The 20,203-nt window shown below is 42.5% G+C and overlaps 2 protein-coding genes across 2 annotated transcripts; both read left to right on the top strand.

Annotated features, from left to right (window-relative positions):
* The first annotated feature begins 1,351 nt into the window (after positions 1-1,351).
* On the top strand, positions 1,352-6,613 carry LOC132764111 (protein S100-A4-like). Its single transcript, XM_060757954.2, has 3 exons — positions 1,352-1,413; positions 4,249-4,393; positions 6,413-6,613. The coding sequence occupies exons 2-3, from the start codon at positions 4,253-4,255 to the stop codon at positions 6,575-6,577; spliced, it is 306 nt and encodes a 101-aa protein (XP_060613937.2). The 5' UTR covers positions 1,352-1,413; positions 4,249-4,252; the 3' UTR covers positions 6,578-6,613.
* Positions 6,614-15,065: 8,452 nt separating this feature from the next.
* On the top strand, positions 15,066-19,263 carry LOC132764110 (protein S100-A4-like). The gene is made up of 3 exons (XM_060757953.2): positions 15,066-15,173; positions 17,640-17,786; positions 19,047-19,263. The coding sequence occupies exons 2-3, from the start codon at positions 17,643-17,645 to the stop codon at positions 19,209-19,211; spliced, it is 309 nt and encodes a 102-aa protein (XP_060613936.2). The 5' UTR covers positions 15,066-15,173; positions 17,640-17,642; the 3' UTR covers positions 19,212-19,263.
* Positions 19,264-20,203: the final 940 nt, after the last annotated feature.

Below are 20,203 nucleotides of genomic sequence, written 5' to 3'. Positions count from 1 at the left end.
TCTACACTGTAGCACAAACACAGATGAACACTGCTTGAGCTTCCACCACTCCATGATATGAAATCCTGAGAGTTATAGTTTCTGGGAGTTGTCATTTCCCAAGGGCTTCAGCCTTCTCTGAGTACATCTCTATGTTAATAGGATCCTGGGGAGTTATAGTTTCCGGGAGTTGTAGTTTCCGGGAGTTATAGTATGCTATAGGATCCTGGGGAGTTATAGTTTCCGGGAGTTGTAGTTTCCCAAGGGCTTCAGCCTTCTCTGAGTGCATCTCTATGTTATAGGATCCTGGGGAGTTATAGTTTCCGGGAGTTGTAGTTTCCGGGAGTTATAGTATGCTATAGGATACTGGGGAGTTATAGTTTCTGGGAGTTATAGTTTCCGGGAGTTATAGTATGCTATAGGATCCTGGGGAGTTATAGTTTCTGGGAGTTGTAGTTTCCCAAGGGCTTCAGCCTTCTCTGAGTGCATCTCTATGCTATAGGATCCTGGGAAGTTATAGTTTCTGGGAGTTATAGTTTCCCAAGGGCTTTAGCCTTCTCTGAGTGTATCTCTATATACTGTAGCATAACATGCAGAACTGACATGGATCCATGCTATAGGATCCTGGGGGAGTTATAGTTTCTGGGAGTTATAGTTTCCCAAGGGCTCCAGCCTTTTCTGAGTGCATCTCTATATATTGTAGAAGGGCATGCAGAACAGCCATGGATCCATGGTATAGGATCCTTGGGAGTTATAGTTTCTGGGAGTTATAGTTTCCCAAGGGCTTCAGCCTTCTCAGTGTATATCTCTATATACTGTAAAACAACCATGCAGAACAGCCATGCATCCATACTATGGGATCCTGGGGGAGTTATAGTTTCTGGGAGTTGTAGTTTCCCAAGGTCTTCTCTGAGGTATGGGCTTCAACCTTCTCTGAGTGTATCTCTGTATCCTATAGAATGACATGCAGAACTGTCATGGATCCATACTATGGAGTCTTGGGGGAGTTATAGTTTCCGGGAGTTGTAGTTTCCCAAGGTCTTCTCTGAGCTATGGAACTACATATCCCATGGCTGTCAAAGTGCGCCTTCCTTTGCGTCAATGCAAACAGCCTTGCAGAAAGGACGGCTCTTTAAGGGGTTAAAAGTGGTGTCAAACCACATTAATTCCGCAGTGTGGACGGCCACCTGCCGAACTCAGTGGACCGTGGACGCGGCCAGGTGTGGCCTGCACACTTCAGTGGGCAAAAATGGGGCGTCCGGGGAAAGGAGGGTGAATCACTGCCAACCAGACAAGATACACCCCAGGAACGGAGCCTCCTGATTGGCCGGGCTTGTCGTCCCCATAAAGGTATAAAGGGGAGCGGGTTTGGGGGGGAACCTCCAACCGGGACCTTCTTCACCTTCTCTGAGACATCTCCGCCATCGCTTACAGGTAAGCGGATAGATAATACCCAGGAGATATATATATATAGGATCGAACGTGAGCCAAGAGTGTGATGCAGCAGCAAAAAAGGCCAATGCAATCCTAAGCTGCATCTATAGGAGTCTAGTATATAATAATAATAATAATAATAATAATAATAATAATAATAATATCTAGGGCGCATCAATGAGAGTCTAGTGTGCAGACGGAGGAAAATAATATAATGATGGCTTGACCAAAGTAATATATAGGGCTGGACATGAGCCAAGAGTGTGGCGCTGCAGCGGAAATGACCAATGCGATCTTAGGCTGTATCCATGGGAGTTTAATATATAATAATATTAATAATATCTAGGGTGCATCAATAAGTGCCTAGTGTCCAGATGGAGGAAAATAATATAATTATGGCTTGACCACAGGAATATATAGGGCTGGACATGAGGCAAGAGTGTGACGCTGCAGCAGAAAAGGCCAATGCAATCCTAGGCTGCATCCATAGGAGTTTAATATATAGTAATATTAATAATATCTAGGCTGCATCAATGAGACGGAGGAAAATAATATAAGTATGGCTTGACGATAGTAATATATAGGGCTGGACATGAGCCAAGAGGGTGATGCAGCAGCGGAAAAGGCCAATGCGATCCTAGGCTGTATCCATAGGAGTTTAATATATAATAATATTAATAATATCTAGGGTGCATCAATGAGAGTCTAGTGTCCAGACGGAGGAAAATATTATAATGACGGCTTGACCACAGTAATTTATAGGGCTGGACATGAGCCGAGAGTGTGGCGCTGCAGCGAAAATGACCAATGCGATCCTAAGCTGCATCCATAGGAGTCTAGATAGAGGAAATTAATATAGCCATAGCTTGACCACAGTAATATATAGAACTGGACATGAGCCAAGGCTGTGACGCAGCAGCGGAAAAGTCCAATGCAATCCTAGGCCGCATCCATAGGGAGGCATAGCATAAAATAATATGATAGTAACATGGTAATAGTAATATATAGCCATAAGTAATGAGCTTGGAATCGCATTGGCCTTTTCCGCTGCTGCATCACAGTCCTGGCTCACATCCAGCCATATATGTTACTATGGTCAAGCCTTGGTGGATACCTAGAGATGCAGCCTAGGATTGTATTGACCTTTTGAGCTGCTGCATCGCCCTCTTGGCTCACGTCCAGCCCTATATCTTACTATGGTCAAGCCATAATTATATTATTTACCTCCATCTGGACACTAGACTCTCATTGATGCAGCCTAGATATTATTAATATTATTATATATTAGACCTATGGATGCAGCCTAGGATCGCATTGGCCTTTTCTGCTGCTGCATCACAGCCTTGGCTCACGTCCAGCCCTATATATTACTATGCTCAAGCCATAATTATATTATTTTCCTCCATCTGGACACTAGACTCTTACGGATGCAGCCTAGATATTATTAATATTATTATATATTAGACTCCTATGGATGCAGCCTAGGATCGCATTGGCCTTTTCCGCTGCTGCATAACACTCTTGGCTCATGTCCAGCCATATGTATTCCTGTGGTCAAGCCATGGCTATATTGCTTTCCTCTATCTAGATTCCTAGAGATGCAGCTTAGGATCGCATTGGCCTTTTCTGCTGCTGCGTCACACTCTTGGCTCATGTCCAGCCTTATATATTACTATGACCAAGCCTTAGCGGATACCTAGAGATGTAGCCTAGGATCACATTGGCCTTTTCCGCTGCTGCATCATCCTCTTGGCTCATGTCCAGCCCTATATATTACTATCGTCAAGCCATAATTATATTATTTTCCTCTATCTGGACATGAGACTTTCATTGATGGAGAGTTATGGTACCCTTGCGGAAGTCTTGTCCAACACCTAGATATTATTAATATTATTATATATTAAACTCCTATGGATACAGCCTAGGATCGCATTGGCCTTTTCCGCTGCTGCGTCACCCTCTTGGCTCATGTCCAGCCCTATATATTACTATCATCAAGCCATGGCTATATTGCTTTCCTCTATCTAGATTCCTAGAGATGCAGCTTAGGATCGCATTGGCCTTTTCTGCTGCTGCATCATAGCCTTGGCTCATGTCCAGCCCTATATATCACTATGGTCAAGCCATGGCGGATGCCTAAAGATGCAGCCTAGGATCACATTGGTCTTTTCCGCTGCTGCATCACACTCTTGGCTCATGTCCAGCCCTATATATTACTATCGTCAAGCCATAATTCTATTATTTTCCTCTATCTGGACATGAGACTTTCATTGATGGAGAGTTATGGTACCCCTGCGGAAGTCTTGTCCAACACCTAGGTATTATTAATATTATTATATATTAGACTCCTATGGATACAGCCTAGGATTGAATTGGCCTTTTCCGCTGCTGCGTCACCCTCTTGGCTCATGTCCAGCCCTATATATTACTGTGGTCAAGCCATAATTATATTATTTTCCTCTATCTGGACATGAGACGTTCATTGATGGAGAGTTATGGTACCCCTGCGGAAGTCTTGTCCAACACCTAGATATTATTAATATTATTATAATTAAACTGCTATGGATACAGCCTAGGATCGCATTGGCCTTTTCTGCTGCTGCATCACACTCTTGGCTCATGTCCAGCCCTATATATTACTATCGTCAAGCCATAATTATATTATTTTCCTCCATCTAGACACTAGACTCTTACGGATGCAGCCTAGATATTATTAATAGTATTATATATTAGACTCCCATGGATGCAGCTTAGGATCGCATTGGCCTTTTCCGCTGCAGCGTCACACTCTTGGCTCATGTTCAACCATATATATCTCCCCTTTTTGCCTTGCAGCCCAATGTCGACCGCCCTGGAGAAGGCCATCGGCACCATGGTGGTGACTTTCCACAAATACTCCCAGAAGGAAGGTGACAAGTTCAAGCTCAACAAAGCCGAGCTCAAGGAGCTGCTCCAAAATGAGCTGCCCGTCTTCAACAGCGTAAGTCCTCAATGCAAACGTTGGGCCGTTGCATCGCCTCTATTGACGCCCATGCCATCACATAGAAGTGTGCAGACTTCGTTGTGGTTTGCATGCGCTGCCAGAAAGGCCTGCCTTGCAAAGGAAAGCATCACGGATTTATTTATTAATATTAGCTTTTTATAGATATCCGTTTTGATATGGGTATTTGTAGTATTTTTTTACAATGTATTATTATTTACTTTTAATTTATTTTTGATTATTCTGAATTTATTTTTTATTTGTTTTTATTTTATTTATTGCTTATTAGTTATTATTTTACTTTTATTTATTGTTTATTAGTTATTATTTTAATTTATTATTTTGACTATTTATTTATGTTAATTTAAATTTTATGTATCGTTTGGTACGATTATTTTCATTCCATGATTATTATTATTATTTATTTATCATTTTATCTTATATTATTTTTATTTATTTAATTTTGGCATTTTATTTATTATTTTATTTTTATTTTTAATGTATTATCATCATTTACTTTTAATTTATTTTTCATGTTTATTTTTAATTGATTTTTATTTTTAATTTGTTTTTATTTTATTTTTATTTTATTTATTGTTTATCCGTTATTATTTTATGTCGTTATTTTTTATCTCTATTTATTTTAGTTTAAATCTCATTATTTTATGTGAATTTTATTCCATGATTATTATTTTTTATTTATCATTTATGAATTTACCTTATATTATTTTTCTTATTTAATTTCTTGAATTTCATGTTTTATTTTATTTTTGTTTTTATTTTATTATCATCATTTACTTTTAATTTATTTTTGTGTCAAATCTCAATTTATTTTTATTCCATTATTATTTTTATTTTATTTTTAATTTATCATTGATCGTTTTATGTTATTTTTATTTATTTTTATTTAATTTATACTTTTATGTTTTTTGTTTTATTTTTATTTATAACTTATTTTATTATATTATATATATTTTGTATTTTATTTATTATTTTATTTTTATATTATTATCATTTACTTTTAATTTATTTTTGTCTCAAATCTCAATTTATTTTTATTTTTAATTTACCTTTATTTTATTTCTACTTATTTTATTTTTATTTTATTTATTGTGTAGTCGTTATTATTTTATTTTATTATTTTAATCCTTATTTATTTCAGTTTTAATTTTATTTATCATTCTGTACGATTATTTTATTTGAATTTTATTCCATGATTATTTTATTTTATTTTTAATTTATCATTTATCATTTTATGTTATATTTTTATTTATTTTATTTATTATTTTATGTTTTTTGTTTTATTTTTATCACTTAGTTTATTTTATGTTATTATTTTTTGTATTTTATTTATTATTTCATTTTTTATTTTTAACGTGTTATCATCATTTACTTTTAATTTATTTTTATTTTTAATTTATCTTTATTTTATTTCTACTTATTTTATTTTTATTTTATTTATTGTGTAGCAGTTATTGTTTTATTTTATTATTTTTAATCCTTATTTATTTCAGTTTTAATTTTATTTATCATTCGGTATGATTATTTTATTTGAATTTTATTCCATGATTATTTTTATTTATCATTTATCATTTTATGTTATATTTTTATTTATTTAAATTTTTATTTAATTTATTATTTTATGTTTTTTGTTTTATTTTTATTTATCACTTCTTTTAATTTATTATTTTATGTTATTTTATTTATTATTTTTAACATGTTATTATTGTTTACTTTTAATTTATTTTTGTTTATTCTTAATTTATTTTTATTTGTTTTTATTGTATTTTTACTTATTAAATTCTGTTGTTTCAATTATTATTATTATTATTATTTTATTATTTTATGTTTTTTTATTTATTATTATTATTTTTAACATGTTATTATCGTTTACTTTTAATTTATTTTTATGTTTATTCTTAATTTATTTTTATTGTTTTTATTGTATTTTTACTTATTAAATTCTGTTGTTGCAATTATTATTATTATTATTATTGTTATGATTGCTCTTTCTCCCAGAAACGGATGGACGCGGCCGAATTGCAGAAGATCATGACCGACCTGGACCACAACCGGGACCACGAGGTGGACTTCCAGGAGTTCTGCTGCTTCCTGTCCTGCGTGGCGATGGGCTTCGAGGAGTTCTTCCGGGGTTGCCCCAAGCCCCCGCTGCCCCGCAAGTGAGCCTTCCCGGCCACCTGTCAATCAATCAAAGGCATTACAATAAAATACAAATACAAATAAAGTGTGTGTGTGTGTGTGTGTGTGTGTGTGTGTGTGTATGATGTCCACTTAGAGCCCTGCCAATGTCCTCCACCAACACCACACTGACCACCACCCAAGGGAAGGCTTTCATACGAGGACAATTCCTTCCTAGATTGTATGTGTTTCCTCCACCACAGGCATCCCAGTGTTCCTTTCTCTCTCCATTCGTGTGCGATGTCCTCTTAGAGCCCTTCCAATGTCCTCCACCAACACCACACTGACCACCACCCAAGGGAAGGCTTTCATACGAGGACAATTCCATCCTAGATTGTATGTGTTTCCTCCACCACAGGCATCCCAGTGTTCCTTTCTCTCTCCATTCGTGTGCGATGTCCTCTTAGAGCCCTTCCAATGTCCTCCACCAACACCACACTGACCACCACCCAAGGGAAGGCTTTCATACGAGGACAATTCCATCCTAGATTGTATGTGTTTCCTCCACCACAGGCATCCCAGTGTTCCTTTCTCTCTCCATTCGTGTGCGATGTCCTCTTAGAGCCCTTCCAATGTCCTCCACCAACACCACACTGACCACCACCCAAGGGAAGGCTTTCATACGAGGACAATTCCATCCTAGATTGTATGTGTTTCCTCCACCACAGGCATCCCAGTGTTCCTTTCTCTCTCCATTCGTGTGCGATGTCCACTTAGAGCCCTTCCAATGTCCTCCACCAACACCACACTGACCACCACCCAAGGGAAGGCTTTCATACGAGGACAATTCCATCCTAGATTGCATGTGTTTCCTCCACCACAGGCATCCCAGTGTTCCTTTCTCTCTCCATTCGTGTGCGATGTCCTCTTAGAGCCCTTCCAATGTCCTCCACCAACACCACACTGACCACCACCCAAGGGAAGGCTTTCATACGAGGACAATTCCATCCTAGATTGTATGTGTTTCCTCCACCACAGGCATCCCAGTGTTCCTTTCTCTCTCCATTCGTGTCAAATTTCCATTACCCCCACCCACTACCTCCCACTTCATCCTTTCCTACTCTTTTCTATGGAACACAACAAACAGAATAGAATTTTGGTGGGGACATCCCAGTGATCCTTTCTCTCTCCATTCGTGTCAAATTTCCATGACCCCACTTCTGTTTGTTGTATTCCATAGAAAAGAGTAGGAAAGAGTGAAGAGAGAGCTCTCCCTTCACTCTTTGCTACTCTTTTCTATGGAACACAACAAACAGAATAGAATTTGGGGGGCATCCCAGTGTTCCTTTCTCTCTCCATTGATGTCAAATATCCATGATCCTCGCCTACCACCGCTCTCTTCACCCTTTCTTACTCTTTTCTATGGCACACAACAAACAGAATAGAATTTGGGGGGCATCCCAGTGTTCCTTTCTCTCTCCCTTGGTGCCAAATGTCCATGACCCCCACTCACTACCTCTCCCTTCTCCCTTTCCTACTCTTTTCTATGGAACACAACGAACAGAATAGCATTTTGGGGGGTATCCCAGTGTTCCTTTCTCTCTCCATTGGTGTCAAATATCCATGACCCTCGCCTACTACCGCTCTCTTCACCCTTTCCTACTCTTTTCTATGGAACACAACAAACAGAATAGAATGGGGGGGGGGCATCCCAGTGTTCCTTTCTCTCTCCATTGATGTCAAATATCCATGACCCCCCGCCCACTACCTCTCTCTTCATCCTTTCCTACTCTTTTCTGTGGAACACAACAAACAGAATAGAATTGGGGGGGGGGCATCCCAGTGTTCCTTTCTCTCTCCATTTGTGTCAAATTTCCATGACCCCACTCACGACCTCTCCCTTCACCCTTTCCTACTCTTTTCTATGGCACACAACAAACAGAATAGAATGGGGGGGGGCATCCCAGTGTTCCTTTCTCTCTCCATTGGTGCCAAAATTTCATGACCCCACTCACGACCTCTCCCTTCACCCTTTCCTACTCTTTTCTATGGAACACAACAAACAGAATAGAATGGGGGGGGGCATCCCAGTGTTCCTTTCTCTCTCCATTGATGTCAAATATCCATGACCCCCCGCCCACTACCTCTCTCTTCATCCTTTCCTACTCTTTTCTATGGAACACAACAAACAGAATAGAATTTTGGGGGGCATCCCAGTGTTCCTTTCTCTCTCCATTGGTGTCAAATATCCATGACCCCCTGCCAACTACCTCTCCCTTCACCATTTCCTACTCTTTTCTGTGGAACACAACAAACAGAATAGAATTGGGGGGGGGCATCCCAGTGTTCCTTTCTCTCTCCATTTGTGTCAAATTTCCATGACCCCACTCACGACCTCTCCCTTCACCCTTTCCTACTCTTTTCTATGGCACACAACAAACAGAATAGAATGGGGGGGGGGCATCCCAGTGTTCCTTTCTCTCTCCATTGGTGCCAAAATTTCATGACCCCACTCATGACCTCTCCCTTCACCCTTTCCTACTCTTTTCTATGGAACACAACAAACAGAATAGAATTGGGGGGGGGGGGTGGCATCTGGCATCCCAGTGTTCCTTTCTCTCTCCATTCGTGTCAAATTTCCATTACCCCACCCACTACCTCTCCCTTCACCCTTTCCTTCTCTTTTCTATGAAACACAACAAACAGAATAGAATTTTTTTGGGAGGGATTCACTTTGCTTTGAGGGAGTTGTAGTTCACCTACATCCAGAGAGCACTCTGAACCCAAACACCAATGGATCTGGACCAAACTTGGCATGAATACCCGATATGCCGAAATGTGATTACTGGGGGGGGGGTTGTTTGGGGGGAACTGACCTTCCTTTCTGGGAGTTGTAGTTCACCCTCAACCAGGGAAACGATGACCTCCACCAAGGATGGACCTGGACCAAACTTGGCACACAGAACCTCCATGAGTAACTCAACCAACTGGAAGGCTTTGAGGGGGCTGGTTCACCGTAGTGGGAGTTGTAGTTCACCCTGCATCCAGAGAGCACACTGTACCCCACCCATGGTGCCTTTGCCCCGTAATAATGATCTCTTCTCCGGCCTTCCTTGCAATGACGGCGGTGATATCAAGCAGGAATTTGGGGGTCTTTGCCAGGATGTAGAGAACGATCAGACCCACCAAGAAGAGTCCATTCGCCCTGGCGAGACAGAAAGAAACACCCAAAGAATTAGCCCAATAAAAGTCTCGCCAAGTTGAGGAAAAGCCACCGAGAAGAATGGCACCGATTTTAGAGCAATGCGTTGACCCGCGGATACGGGGACCCAATGGGTTTCCGTATCCGCGGTTCAGAGTTGCGCAGTTTCGGCCTCCCCAGAATGCGAAAACCCACCCATGGTGCCTTTGCCCTATAATAACAATCTCTTCTCCGGCCTTCCTTGCAATGACAGTGGAGATATCAAGCAGGAATTTGGGGGTCTTTGCCAGGCAGTAGAGACTGATCAGACCCACCAAGAAGAGTCCGTTTGCCCTGGCGAGACAGAAAGAAGCACACGAAGAATTTTCCCTAATTTTTCCCAATAAAAGTCTCACCAAGTTGAAGAAAAGCCACGGAGAAGAATGGCACCGATTTCAGAGCAATGCGTTGACCCGCGGATACGGGGACCCGATGGGTTTCCGTATCTGCGGTTCAGTGTTGTGCAGTTTCGGCCTCCCCAGAAGGCGAAAACCCACCCATGGTGCCTTTGCCCCATAATAATGATCTCTTCTCCAGCCTTCCTTGCAATGACAGCGGTGATATCAAGCAGGGATTTGGGGGTATTTGACAGGCGGTAGAGACCGATCAGACCCACCAAGAAGAGTCCATTCGCCCTGGCGAGACAGAAAGAAGCACCCAAAGAATTTTCCCTTATTTTTCCCAATAAAAGTCTCACCAAGTTGAAGAAAAGCCACCGTGAAGAATAGCACCGATTTTAGAGCAATGCGTTGACCCGCGGATACGGAGACCCAATGGGTTTCCGTATCCGCGGTTCAGAGGAGCGCAGTTTCAGCCTCCCCAGAATGCGAAAACCCACCCATGGTGCCTTTGCCCCATAATAAGGATCTCTTCTTCGGCCTTCCTTGCAATGACGGCGGTGATATTATTATGGCACCGATTTTAGAGCAATGCGTTGACCCGCGGATACGGAGACCCAATGGGTTTCCGTATCCGCGGTTCAGAGGAGCACAGTTTCAGCCTCCACAGAATGCGAAAACCCACCCATGGTGCCTTTGCCCCATAATAACGATCTCTTCTCCGGCCTTCCTTGCAAGGACGGCGGTGATATTATTATGGCACCGATTTTAGAGCAATGCGTTGACCCGCGGATACGGGGACCCAATGGGTTTCCGTATCCGCGGTTCAGAGGAGCGCAGTTTCGGCCTCCCCAGAATGCGAAAACCCACCCATGGTGCCTTTGCCCCATAATAACGATCTCTTCTCCGGACTTCCTTGCAATGACGGCGGTGATATTATTATGGCACCGATTTTAGAGCAATGCGTTGACCCGCGGATACGGGGACCCAATGGGTTTCCGTATCCGCGGTTCAGAGGAGCGCAGTTTCGGCCTCCTCAGAATGCGAAAACCCACCCATGGTGCCTTTGCCCCATAATAATGACGGCAGTGATATTATTATGGCACCGATTTTAGAGCAATGTGTTGAACCGCGGATACGGGGACCCAATGGGTTTCCGTATCCGCGGTTCAGAGGAGCTCAGTTTCGGCCTCTCCAGAATGCGAAAACCCACCCATGGTGCCTTTGCCCCATAATAGCGATCTCTTCTCCGGCCTTCCTTGCAATGACGGCGGTGATATTATTATGGCACCGATTTTAGAGCAATGCGTTGACCCGCGGATACGGGGACCCAATGGGCTTCCGTATCCGCGGTTCAGAGTTCCGCAGTTTCGGCCTCCCCAGAATGTGAAAACCCACCCATGGTGCCTTTCCCCATAATAACGATCTCTTCTCCAGCCTTCCTTGCAATGACGGCGGTGATATTATTATGGCACCGATTTTAGAGCAATGCGTTGACCCGCGGATACGGGGACCCGATGGGCTTCCGTATCCGCGGTTCAGAGGAGTGCAGTTTCGGCCTCCCCAGAATGCGAAAACCCACCCATGGTGCCTTTGCCCCATAATAACGATCTCTTCTCCGGCCTTCCTTGCAATGATGGCGGTGATATCAAGCAGGGATTTGGGGGTCTTTGCCAGGCGGTAGAGACCGATCAGACCCACCAAGAAGAGTCAGTTTGCCCCGGCGAGACAGAAAGAAGCACCCAAAGAATTTCCCCAATAAAAGTCTCACCAAGTTGAGGAAAAGCCACCGAGAAGAATGGCGCCGATTTTAGAGCAATGCGTTGACCCGCGGATATGGGGACCCAATGGGTTTCCGTATCCGCGGTTCAGAGGAGCGCAGTTTCAGCCTCCCCAGAATGCGAAAACCCACCCATGGTGCCTTTGCCCCATAATAACGATCTCTTCTTCGGCCTTCCTTGCAATGACGGCGGTGATATTATTATGGCACCGATTTTAGAGCAATGCGTTGACCCGCGGATACGGGGACCCAATGGGTTTCCGTATCCGCGGTTCAGAGTTGCGCAGTTTCGGCCTCCCCAGAATGCGAAAACCCACCCATGGTGCCTTTGCCCCATAATAACGATCTCTTCTCCGGCCTTCCTTGCAATGACGGCAGTGATATTATTATGGCACCGATTTTAGAGCAATGCGTTGACCTGCGGATACGGGGACCTGATGGGTTTCCGTATCCGCGGTTCAGAGGAGCGCAGTTTCGGCCTCCTCAGAATGCGAAAACCCACCCATGGTGCCTTTGCCCCATAATAACGATCTCTTCTCTGGCCTTCCTTGCAATGACGACAGTGATATCAAGCAAGGATTTGGGGGTCTTTGCCAGGCGGTAGAGACCGATCAGACCCACCAAGAAGAGTCCGTTTGCCCTGGCAAGACAGAAAGAAGCACCCAAAGAATTTCCCCTAATTTTTCCCAATAAAAGTCTCACCAAGTTGAGGAAAAGCCACCGAGAAGAATGGCACCGATTTTAGAGCAATGCGCTGATCCGCGGATACGGGGACCCAATGGGTTTCCGTATCCGCGGTTCAGAGTTGCGCAGTTTCAGCCTCCCCAGAATGCGAAAACCCACCCATGGTGCTTTTGCCCCATAATAACGATCTCTTCTCCGGCCTTCCTTGCAATGATGGCGGTGATATTATTATGGCACTGATTTTAGAGCAATGCGTTGACCCGCGGATACGGGGACCCGATGGGTTTCCGTATCCGCGGTTCAGAGTTGCACAGTTTCAGCCTCCCCAGAATGCGAAAACCCACCCATGGTGCCTTTGCCCCATAATAACAATCTCTTCTTCGGCCTTCCTTGCAATGACGGCGGTGATATTATTATGGCACCGATTTTAGAGCAATGCGCTGACCCGCGGATACGGGGACCCAATGGGTTTCCGTATCCGCGGTTCAGAGGAGCGCAGTTTCGGCCTCCCCAGAATGCGAAAACTGAGAGAGAAAGTTCGTGTAAAGAATAGTTTGGAGGCAGTAAAGGACACAAAGTAACACTATAGAGAGGGAAAAGTTACAATTTATTGATACTTTATTGGGGGATTTGTTACAATGTTAGGAAAGGGAAAGAAAGCAAAACAGAAGGAGAATCTTTTAGTTGAAGCTACTGCTGGGGCCCAAGTGGGCAAAGGAGAACTGTGGAACTCCCTGCTGCGGGTCAGATCAGCTTGAAGGCAGGGAGTTCTGGGTTGTCTGTCTTCAGCGGGATGCAATAAATATACGAACGGGGAAGGATGCAACCTGCATTTAGCCTTTTTGGAAGGAGACGGTAATGAATGTTTGCAACGGCCTGTCTTTGGAGCCTGGCGCCTGCGAGTTGCGTCAACCCGCCAATCAAGGGAGAGGCCCAGAAGTGAATATGACTTGCAGAAAAAGGGACTATTTCAAATCCCTGGGAGTTGTAGTTCCCCAAGGTCTATGGCCTTCTCTGACTGCATCTCTGTACTGTAGAGTGGAGGCAATTCCATACTGCTGAAACTGCGATGGGGCCCTGCCTGGGAGTTGTAGTTCCCCAAGGACCAGGGCCATAGCCCTGTCCTAGGAGTTGTAGTTCCCCAAGGACCAGGGTGCATTTCTGTACTGTACAATGGATGCAAACCGCCATGGCTCAGTGCGATGGGGCTCTGCCTGGGAGTTGTAGTTCCCCAAGGACCAGGGCCATAGCCCTGTCCTAGGAGTTGTAGTTCCCCAAGGACCAGGGTGCATTTCTGTACTGTACAATGGATGCAAACCGCCATGGCTCAGTGCGATGGGGCCCTGCCTGGGAGTTGTAGTTCCCCAAGGACCAGGGCCATAGCCCTGTCCTAGGAGTTGTAGTTCCCCAAGGACCAGGGTGCATTTCTGTACTGTACAATGGATGCAAACCGCCATGGCTCAGTGCGATGGGGCTCTGCCTGGGAGTTGTAGTTCCCCAAGGGCCATAGCCCTGTCCTGGGAGTTGTAGTTCCCCAACGACCAGGGCCATAGCCTTCCCTGAGTGCATCTCTGTACTGTACAATGGATGCCAAACACCATGGCTCAGTGCGATGGGGCCCTGCCTGGAAGTTGTAGTTCTCCAAGGGCCATAGCCCTGTCCTGGGAGTTGTAGTTCCCCAAGGACCAGCGCCACAGCCCTGTCCTGGGAGTTGTAGTTCCCCAAGGGCCAGGGTCATAGCCTTCTCTGAGTGCATCTCTGTACTGTACAATGGATGCAAACCGCCATAGCCCTGCCTGGGAGTTGTAGTTCCCCAAGGTCACTAGACCTCTTGGCCAATGAGTGCCAAGATACTACAACTCCCAGTCTTGCTCTGCCTTGAATGTTGAGCAGAGGGAAGTCAGAAATACATTATTATTTTATATATTATTTGATTACCTTTCATATTAGTATGATTTTGTATTATTATGATATATTATTGTTCATATATTATTTTATATTATTGTTTTATATTATTGTATTATATTATATTGTTCATATGTTATTTTGTATTATTATTATTGCATTATATTTTATATTATTGCTTTATATTATTGTTCATATATTATTTTATATTATTATTTTTGCATTATATTTTATATTATTGCTTTATATTATTGTATTGTATTATATTATATTATTCATATATTATTTTATATTATTATTATTGTTGTATTATAATTTATATTATTGCTTTATATTATAGTATTATATTATATTATAATATTATAATATATTGTTATATTATATTATTGTTTTATATTATATTATTGCTTTACATTAATATTATAATATTATAATATTTTATATTTTTATTATTATTAAAGTATTATTATTATACTATTTTATGACATTTTATGTTGCTAGTGTGATGGCGCATGCCTGCAAAGTGTGCAAATGTGAGGGTGGTTTTTTGACAGGATAATGACCGGCTGTTGCAAGAGCGCAATTGGCAAATCTGGTTTTGCAAGTCACTCCTTTTCTCTTTTTGGGGGACTACAAGTCCCAGCATCCCTTCCTCCTTTTGCATTGCAAGACTGCCATTGCTGCTCAAAGCAGGTGAGTCACTTCCCTTTCCCCAAAAAGTGTGGTTTTCATCTAATTTTTAATTATTTTGTACGGGATTTGATTGCATTGCAAGCATTGCAAGAGATTTCCGCCCAGGCCTGCGATTGGGTTTCGCCCGGCGACAAATTGTTTGTTTTCTTAGCATCCCAAATATGTCACAATGCCCTCCTTGCCATTTTTAGGCAGAGACGGCTGCAAATTCTTCAGTATGTGGTTGTTATTATTATTATTGTGTTGCTGTGAGTCTTCTGGGCTGTATGGCCATGCCCCAGCAGCATTCTCTCCTGACGTTTCACCCACATCTATGGCAGGCATCCTCAGAGGTTGAGAGTGTTGTTGTTGTTGTTGTTATGTTGCTGTGGGTCTTCTGGGCTGTATGGCCATGCCCCAGCAGCATTCTCTCCTGACATTTTGCTCACATCTATGACAGGCATCCTCAGAGGTTGAGAGTGTTGTTGTTGTTGTTGTTACGTTGTTGTGAGTCTTCTGGGCTGTATGGCCATGTCCCAGAAGCATTCTCTCCTGACATTTTGCTCACATCTATGGCAAGCATCCTCAGAGGTTGAGAATGTTGTTGTTGTTGTTGTTGTTGTTGTTACGTTGCTGTGAGTCTTCTGGGCTGTATGGCCATGCCCCAGCAGCATTCTCTCCTGACATTTTGCTCTGTTGTTATTATTATGTTGCTGTGAGTCTTCTGGGCTGTATGGCCATGCCCCAGCAGCATTCTCTCCTGACGTTTCACCCACATCTATGGCAGGCATCCTCAGAGGTTGAGAGTGTCGTTGTTGTTGTTGTTATGTTGCTGTGAGTCTTCTGGGCTGTATCGCCATATTCCAGCTGCATTCTCTCCTGACGTTTCACCCACATTTATGGCAGGCATCCTCAGAGGTTGAGAGTGTTGTTGTTGTTGTTGTTGTTGTTGTTGTTATGTTGCTGTGAGTCTTCTGGGCTGTATGGCCATGTCCCAGCAGCATTCTCTCCTGACGTTTCACCCACATCTATGGCAGGTATCCTCAGAGGTTGAGAGGTCTGTTGGAAAAGTGGGGTTGAGAGATATACATATACATATACATAGACATATAGATATCCCTGTGGAACAATGTCCAGGGTGGGAGAAAGAACTCTTGCCTGCTGGATATTGCAGTTATATTATTCTATTTTTGCCGTATTATATTATTACTAAATTATGTTTTATTCGGTTATTGTAGCTGTTATTATATTATATTGTATTATTATATTATATTATATTATATTATATTATATTATATTATTTACTACATTTATATACCCGCCCCCTCAGCCCACAGGCGACTCGGAGCAGTTTATATCATATAATATATCATATATGATTATTTTATTGCTATTGCTATGTTATTATATTTGTATTATTATATTTTGCCGTATTATATTATGTTTTATTCAGTTATTGTAACTGTTATATTTATATTATATTATATTATTATATATTATTATTTTATTGGTATTGTATTGTTATGATATTTTATTGAAGGGGCCCTAAAGGTCATCTAGTCTGATCCTTTTTCTACCTGGCAGGAAAACACCATCCGATCCTGCCTGACAGATGGCCATACAGCCTCTGATGAAAGACATCCAGAGACGGAGTTAGACAGGTAGATAAGATAGATGTATAGATAGATAGATAGATAGATAGATAGATAGATAGATGCATAGATAGATAGATAGATGCATGGATGGATGGATGGATGCATGGATGGATGGATGGATGGATGGATGGATGGATGGATGGATGGATGGGTGGATGGATGGATAGATAGATGCATAGATGGATAGATGGATAGATGGGTGGATGGATGGATGGGTGGATAGATAGATAGATAGATAGATAGATAGATAGATAGATGGATGGATGGATGGATGGATGGATGGGTGGGTGGGTGGGTGGGTGGGTGGGTGGGTGGGTGGGTGGATAGATGCATAGATGGATGGATGGATAGATAGATAGATAGATAGATAGATAGATAGATAGACAGATGGATGCATGGACTGATAGGGAGGCATATATAGATGTATAGATCGATACATAAATAGACACATGGATGAATGGATGTATAGACAGACAGATAAACAGATGCATAGATGTATAGATAAATGCATAAATAGATAGTGAGATAGACACATAGAGAAATGCATAGATACATAAATAGATAGAGAGAGATGCATAGATAGATAGATAGATAGATAGATAGATAGATAGGAGTGTAGAGCTGGAAGGAACCCCAAAGGCCATCTAGTCCAGCCCTCTTCTTTCTGCAAGGCAGGAAGGCACAGTCAAAACTCTCCCAACAGATGGCCATCCAGCCTCCAGAGAAGGGAGGGGACTCTGCCAGGCTCCAGCTCCTAAGACCTGCAAGGGACCCCCAAGGGCCATCTAGCCTAACCCATTGCCTTCAGTTGTGTATCCCTATTCCATGCCAGGCGATGATGCACCCTCCGCTGGAAGAGGCGCTGGGCGTGATGGTGAACACCTTCCACAAATACTCGTCCCGGGAGGGAGACCCCTTGAAGCTCAACACAGACGAGATGAAGGAGCTGCTCGTCCACGAACTGCCCACCTTCGTCCGGGTAAGGCAGCTGGGCCTCTGTCCGCACGGCAGGGGATTTAATGCGGTTTAACGCCACTTTACACCACCACCCCAGCTCCATGCCACAGCTCCCTGGGAGTTGTAGCTTGCCTCCCTTTGCCAAACCAGAGAAGGCTAAGGATCTTGGGAAACTACAACTCCCACCATCTCTTATGCCTGGAGCCAGTGAAGCCAAAAATGCATGCGTTTCTATACTATAAATGCACCCATAAGAGGTTAAGAACCTTGGCAAACTATAACTCCAATGACCCCATTGCATTGAGCCAGGGTCAAAATGCATGCATTCTGTGCGATGATATGGAGGCGTTGATAGAAGGTTGAGGACTCTTGGGAAACTATAACTCCCATGATCGCATTGCATGCAGCCAGGGCAGGGGGAGTAGGGTCAAAAATGCATTATACATGCACCTGTAGAAGGCTGAGGACCTTGGGAAACTATAAATCTAATGATCCAGTTACATGGACCAAAAACAGGCTGAGGACCTTGGGAAACTATAAATCTCACTACCTGGTTGCATGGACCAAAAACAGGCTGAGGATCTTGGGAAACTATAAATCTCATGATCCAGTTGCATGGACCAAAAACAGCCTGAGGACCTTGGGAAACTATAAATCTCACAATCCATTTGCATGGACTAAAAACAGGCTGAGTATCTTGGGAAACTATAAATCTCAGAATCCGGTTGCATGGACCAAAAACAGGCTGAGGATCTTGGGAAACTATAAATCTCACAATCCGGTTGCATGGACCAAAAACAGGCTGAGGACCTTGGGAAACTATAAATCTTACGATCCAGTTGCATGGACCAAAAACAGGCTGAGGATCTTGGGAAACTATAAATCTCACGATCCGGTTGCATAGATTGAAAGTAAAAGCAGAACACAAAAACAATGCATGCATTCTATGGCATTGAAGGCACCCATTGAAGGCTAAGGCCCTTGGGAAACTACAACTCACAGCATCCCGTTGCATGGAGCCAGGGGAATGAATGCAGGGCCAAAACAATGCATGCATTCTATACTATGGAGGCGCCCATTGAAGGCTAAGGACCTTGGGAAACTATAACTCCCACAATGCCTTTGCATTGAGTCTGGGGAGTGAAAGCAGTGCCAAAAACATGCATGCATTCTATGGTATGGTATGGATGTGCCCATAGAAGGCTAAGGTCCTTGGGAAACTATAACTCCCAGGATTGTGTTGGATTGAGCCAGGGCTTCCTTCCCTCTTTCCTTCTTGCAGGGGAAGATCCACGAGGTGGGGCTGGAGGCCGTGATGCGGAAGCTGGACAGCAACAAGGACGGCGAACTGGACTTCCCGGAATACGCGGTCTTCCTGGCTTTGGTGGCCAACCTCTGCCACGAGTTCTTCGCCGAGTGTGCCGACGAGAAGAACCGCAAGAGATGAGCAGCAAGAGCCACCCAAGGGTCTTCTGCAGGCCTGGGCCAACTTCGGCCCTCCCTCCAGGTGTTTTGGACTCCAACTCCCACCATTCCTAACAGCCTACCGGCTGTTAGGAATGGTGGGAGTTGGAGTCCAAAACACCTGGAGGGAGGGCCGAAGTTGGCCCAGGCCTGGCCCATAGCCTCTATCCTGCATTTGCAAAAGGAAAATAAAAACAGTTGAGACACGAAACCACGTGTTCGTCCTCTTCGCAAGGCACTGCAATGGAGATCATTCTCATTTTGCAAAAAAACCAAAATGCAATTATTTTTTGGGGGGTGCAAAAAAAAAGAATTTCTTTTTTTTTTGCAAAAAACCCCCACTTTTTTGCAAAAATTCAATGACAGTGGGTTTTTTGCAAAAAAAAATATTTTTTGCCAAAAAGTTTTTTGAATATTTTTGCAAATCAGAATAACTTTTTGCAAAAAGAAATTTTGAATTATTTTTGCAAATCAAAATGACTTTTTTGCAAAAAGAATTTGATTTTTATTTTTTTGCAAATTAGGATGACTTTCTTTGCAAAAAGTATTTGATTTTTTTTTTTGCAAATCAAAATGACTTTTTTGCAAATACAATTTTTTTGGCAAATCTGAATGACATTTTTTACAAAAAATAATTTGATTTTTTTTGCAAATCAGGATGACTTTCTTTGCAAAAAGTATTTGATTTTTTTTTTTTTTTGCAAATCAAAATGACTTTTTTGCAAATACATTTTTTTTTGCAAATCTGAATGACATTTTTGGCAAAAAATATTTGATTTTTTTTTGCAAATCAGGATGACTTTCTTTGCAAAAAATAATTGAATTTTTTTTCACAAAAATTGATTTTTTGCAAAATTTAATGAATTTTTTTGCAAAAAGAATTTGAATTTTTTTTAAAAATCCGAATGACATTTTTTGCAGAAAAATAATACCATTTTTTGCACTTTGGGAGCTACAACCTTGCTAGTTTTGGGG

Source organism: Anolis sagrei, chromosome 12 (genome assembly GCF_037176765.1).
Source record: "Anolis sagrei isolate rAnoSag1 chromosome 12, rAnoSag1.mat, whole genome shotgun sequence".
NCBI lineage: Eukaryota > Metazoa > Chordata > Lepidosauria > Squamata > Dactyloidae > Anolis > Anolis sagrei.
The sequence above is the reverse complement of the archived record's forward strand: the minus strand, read 5'-3'. Positions and strand labels throughout refer to the sequence as shown.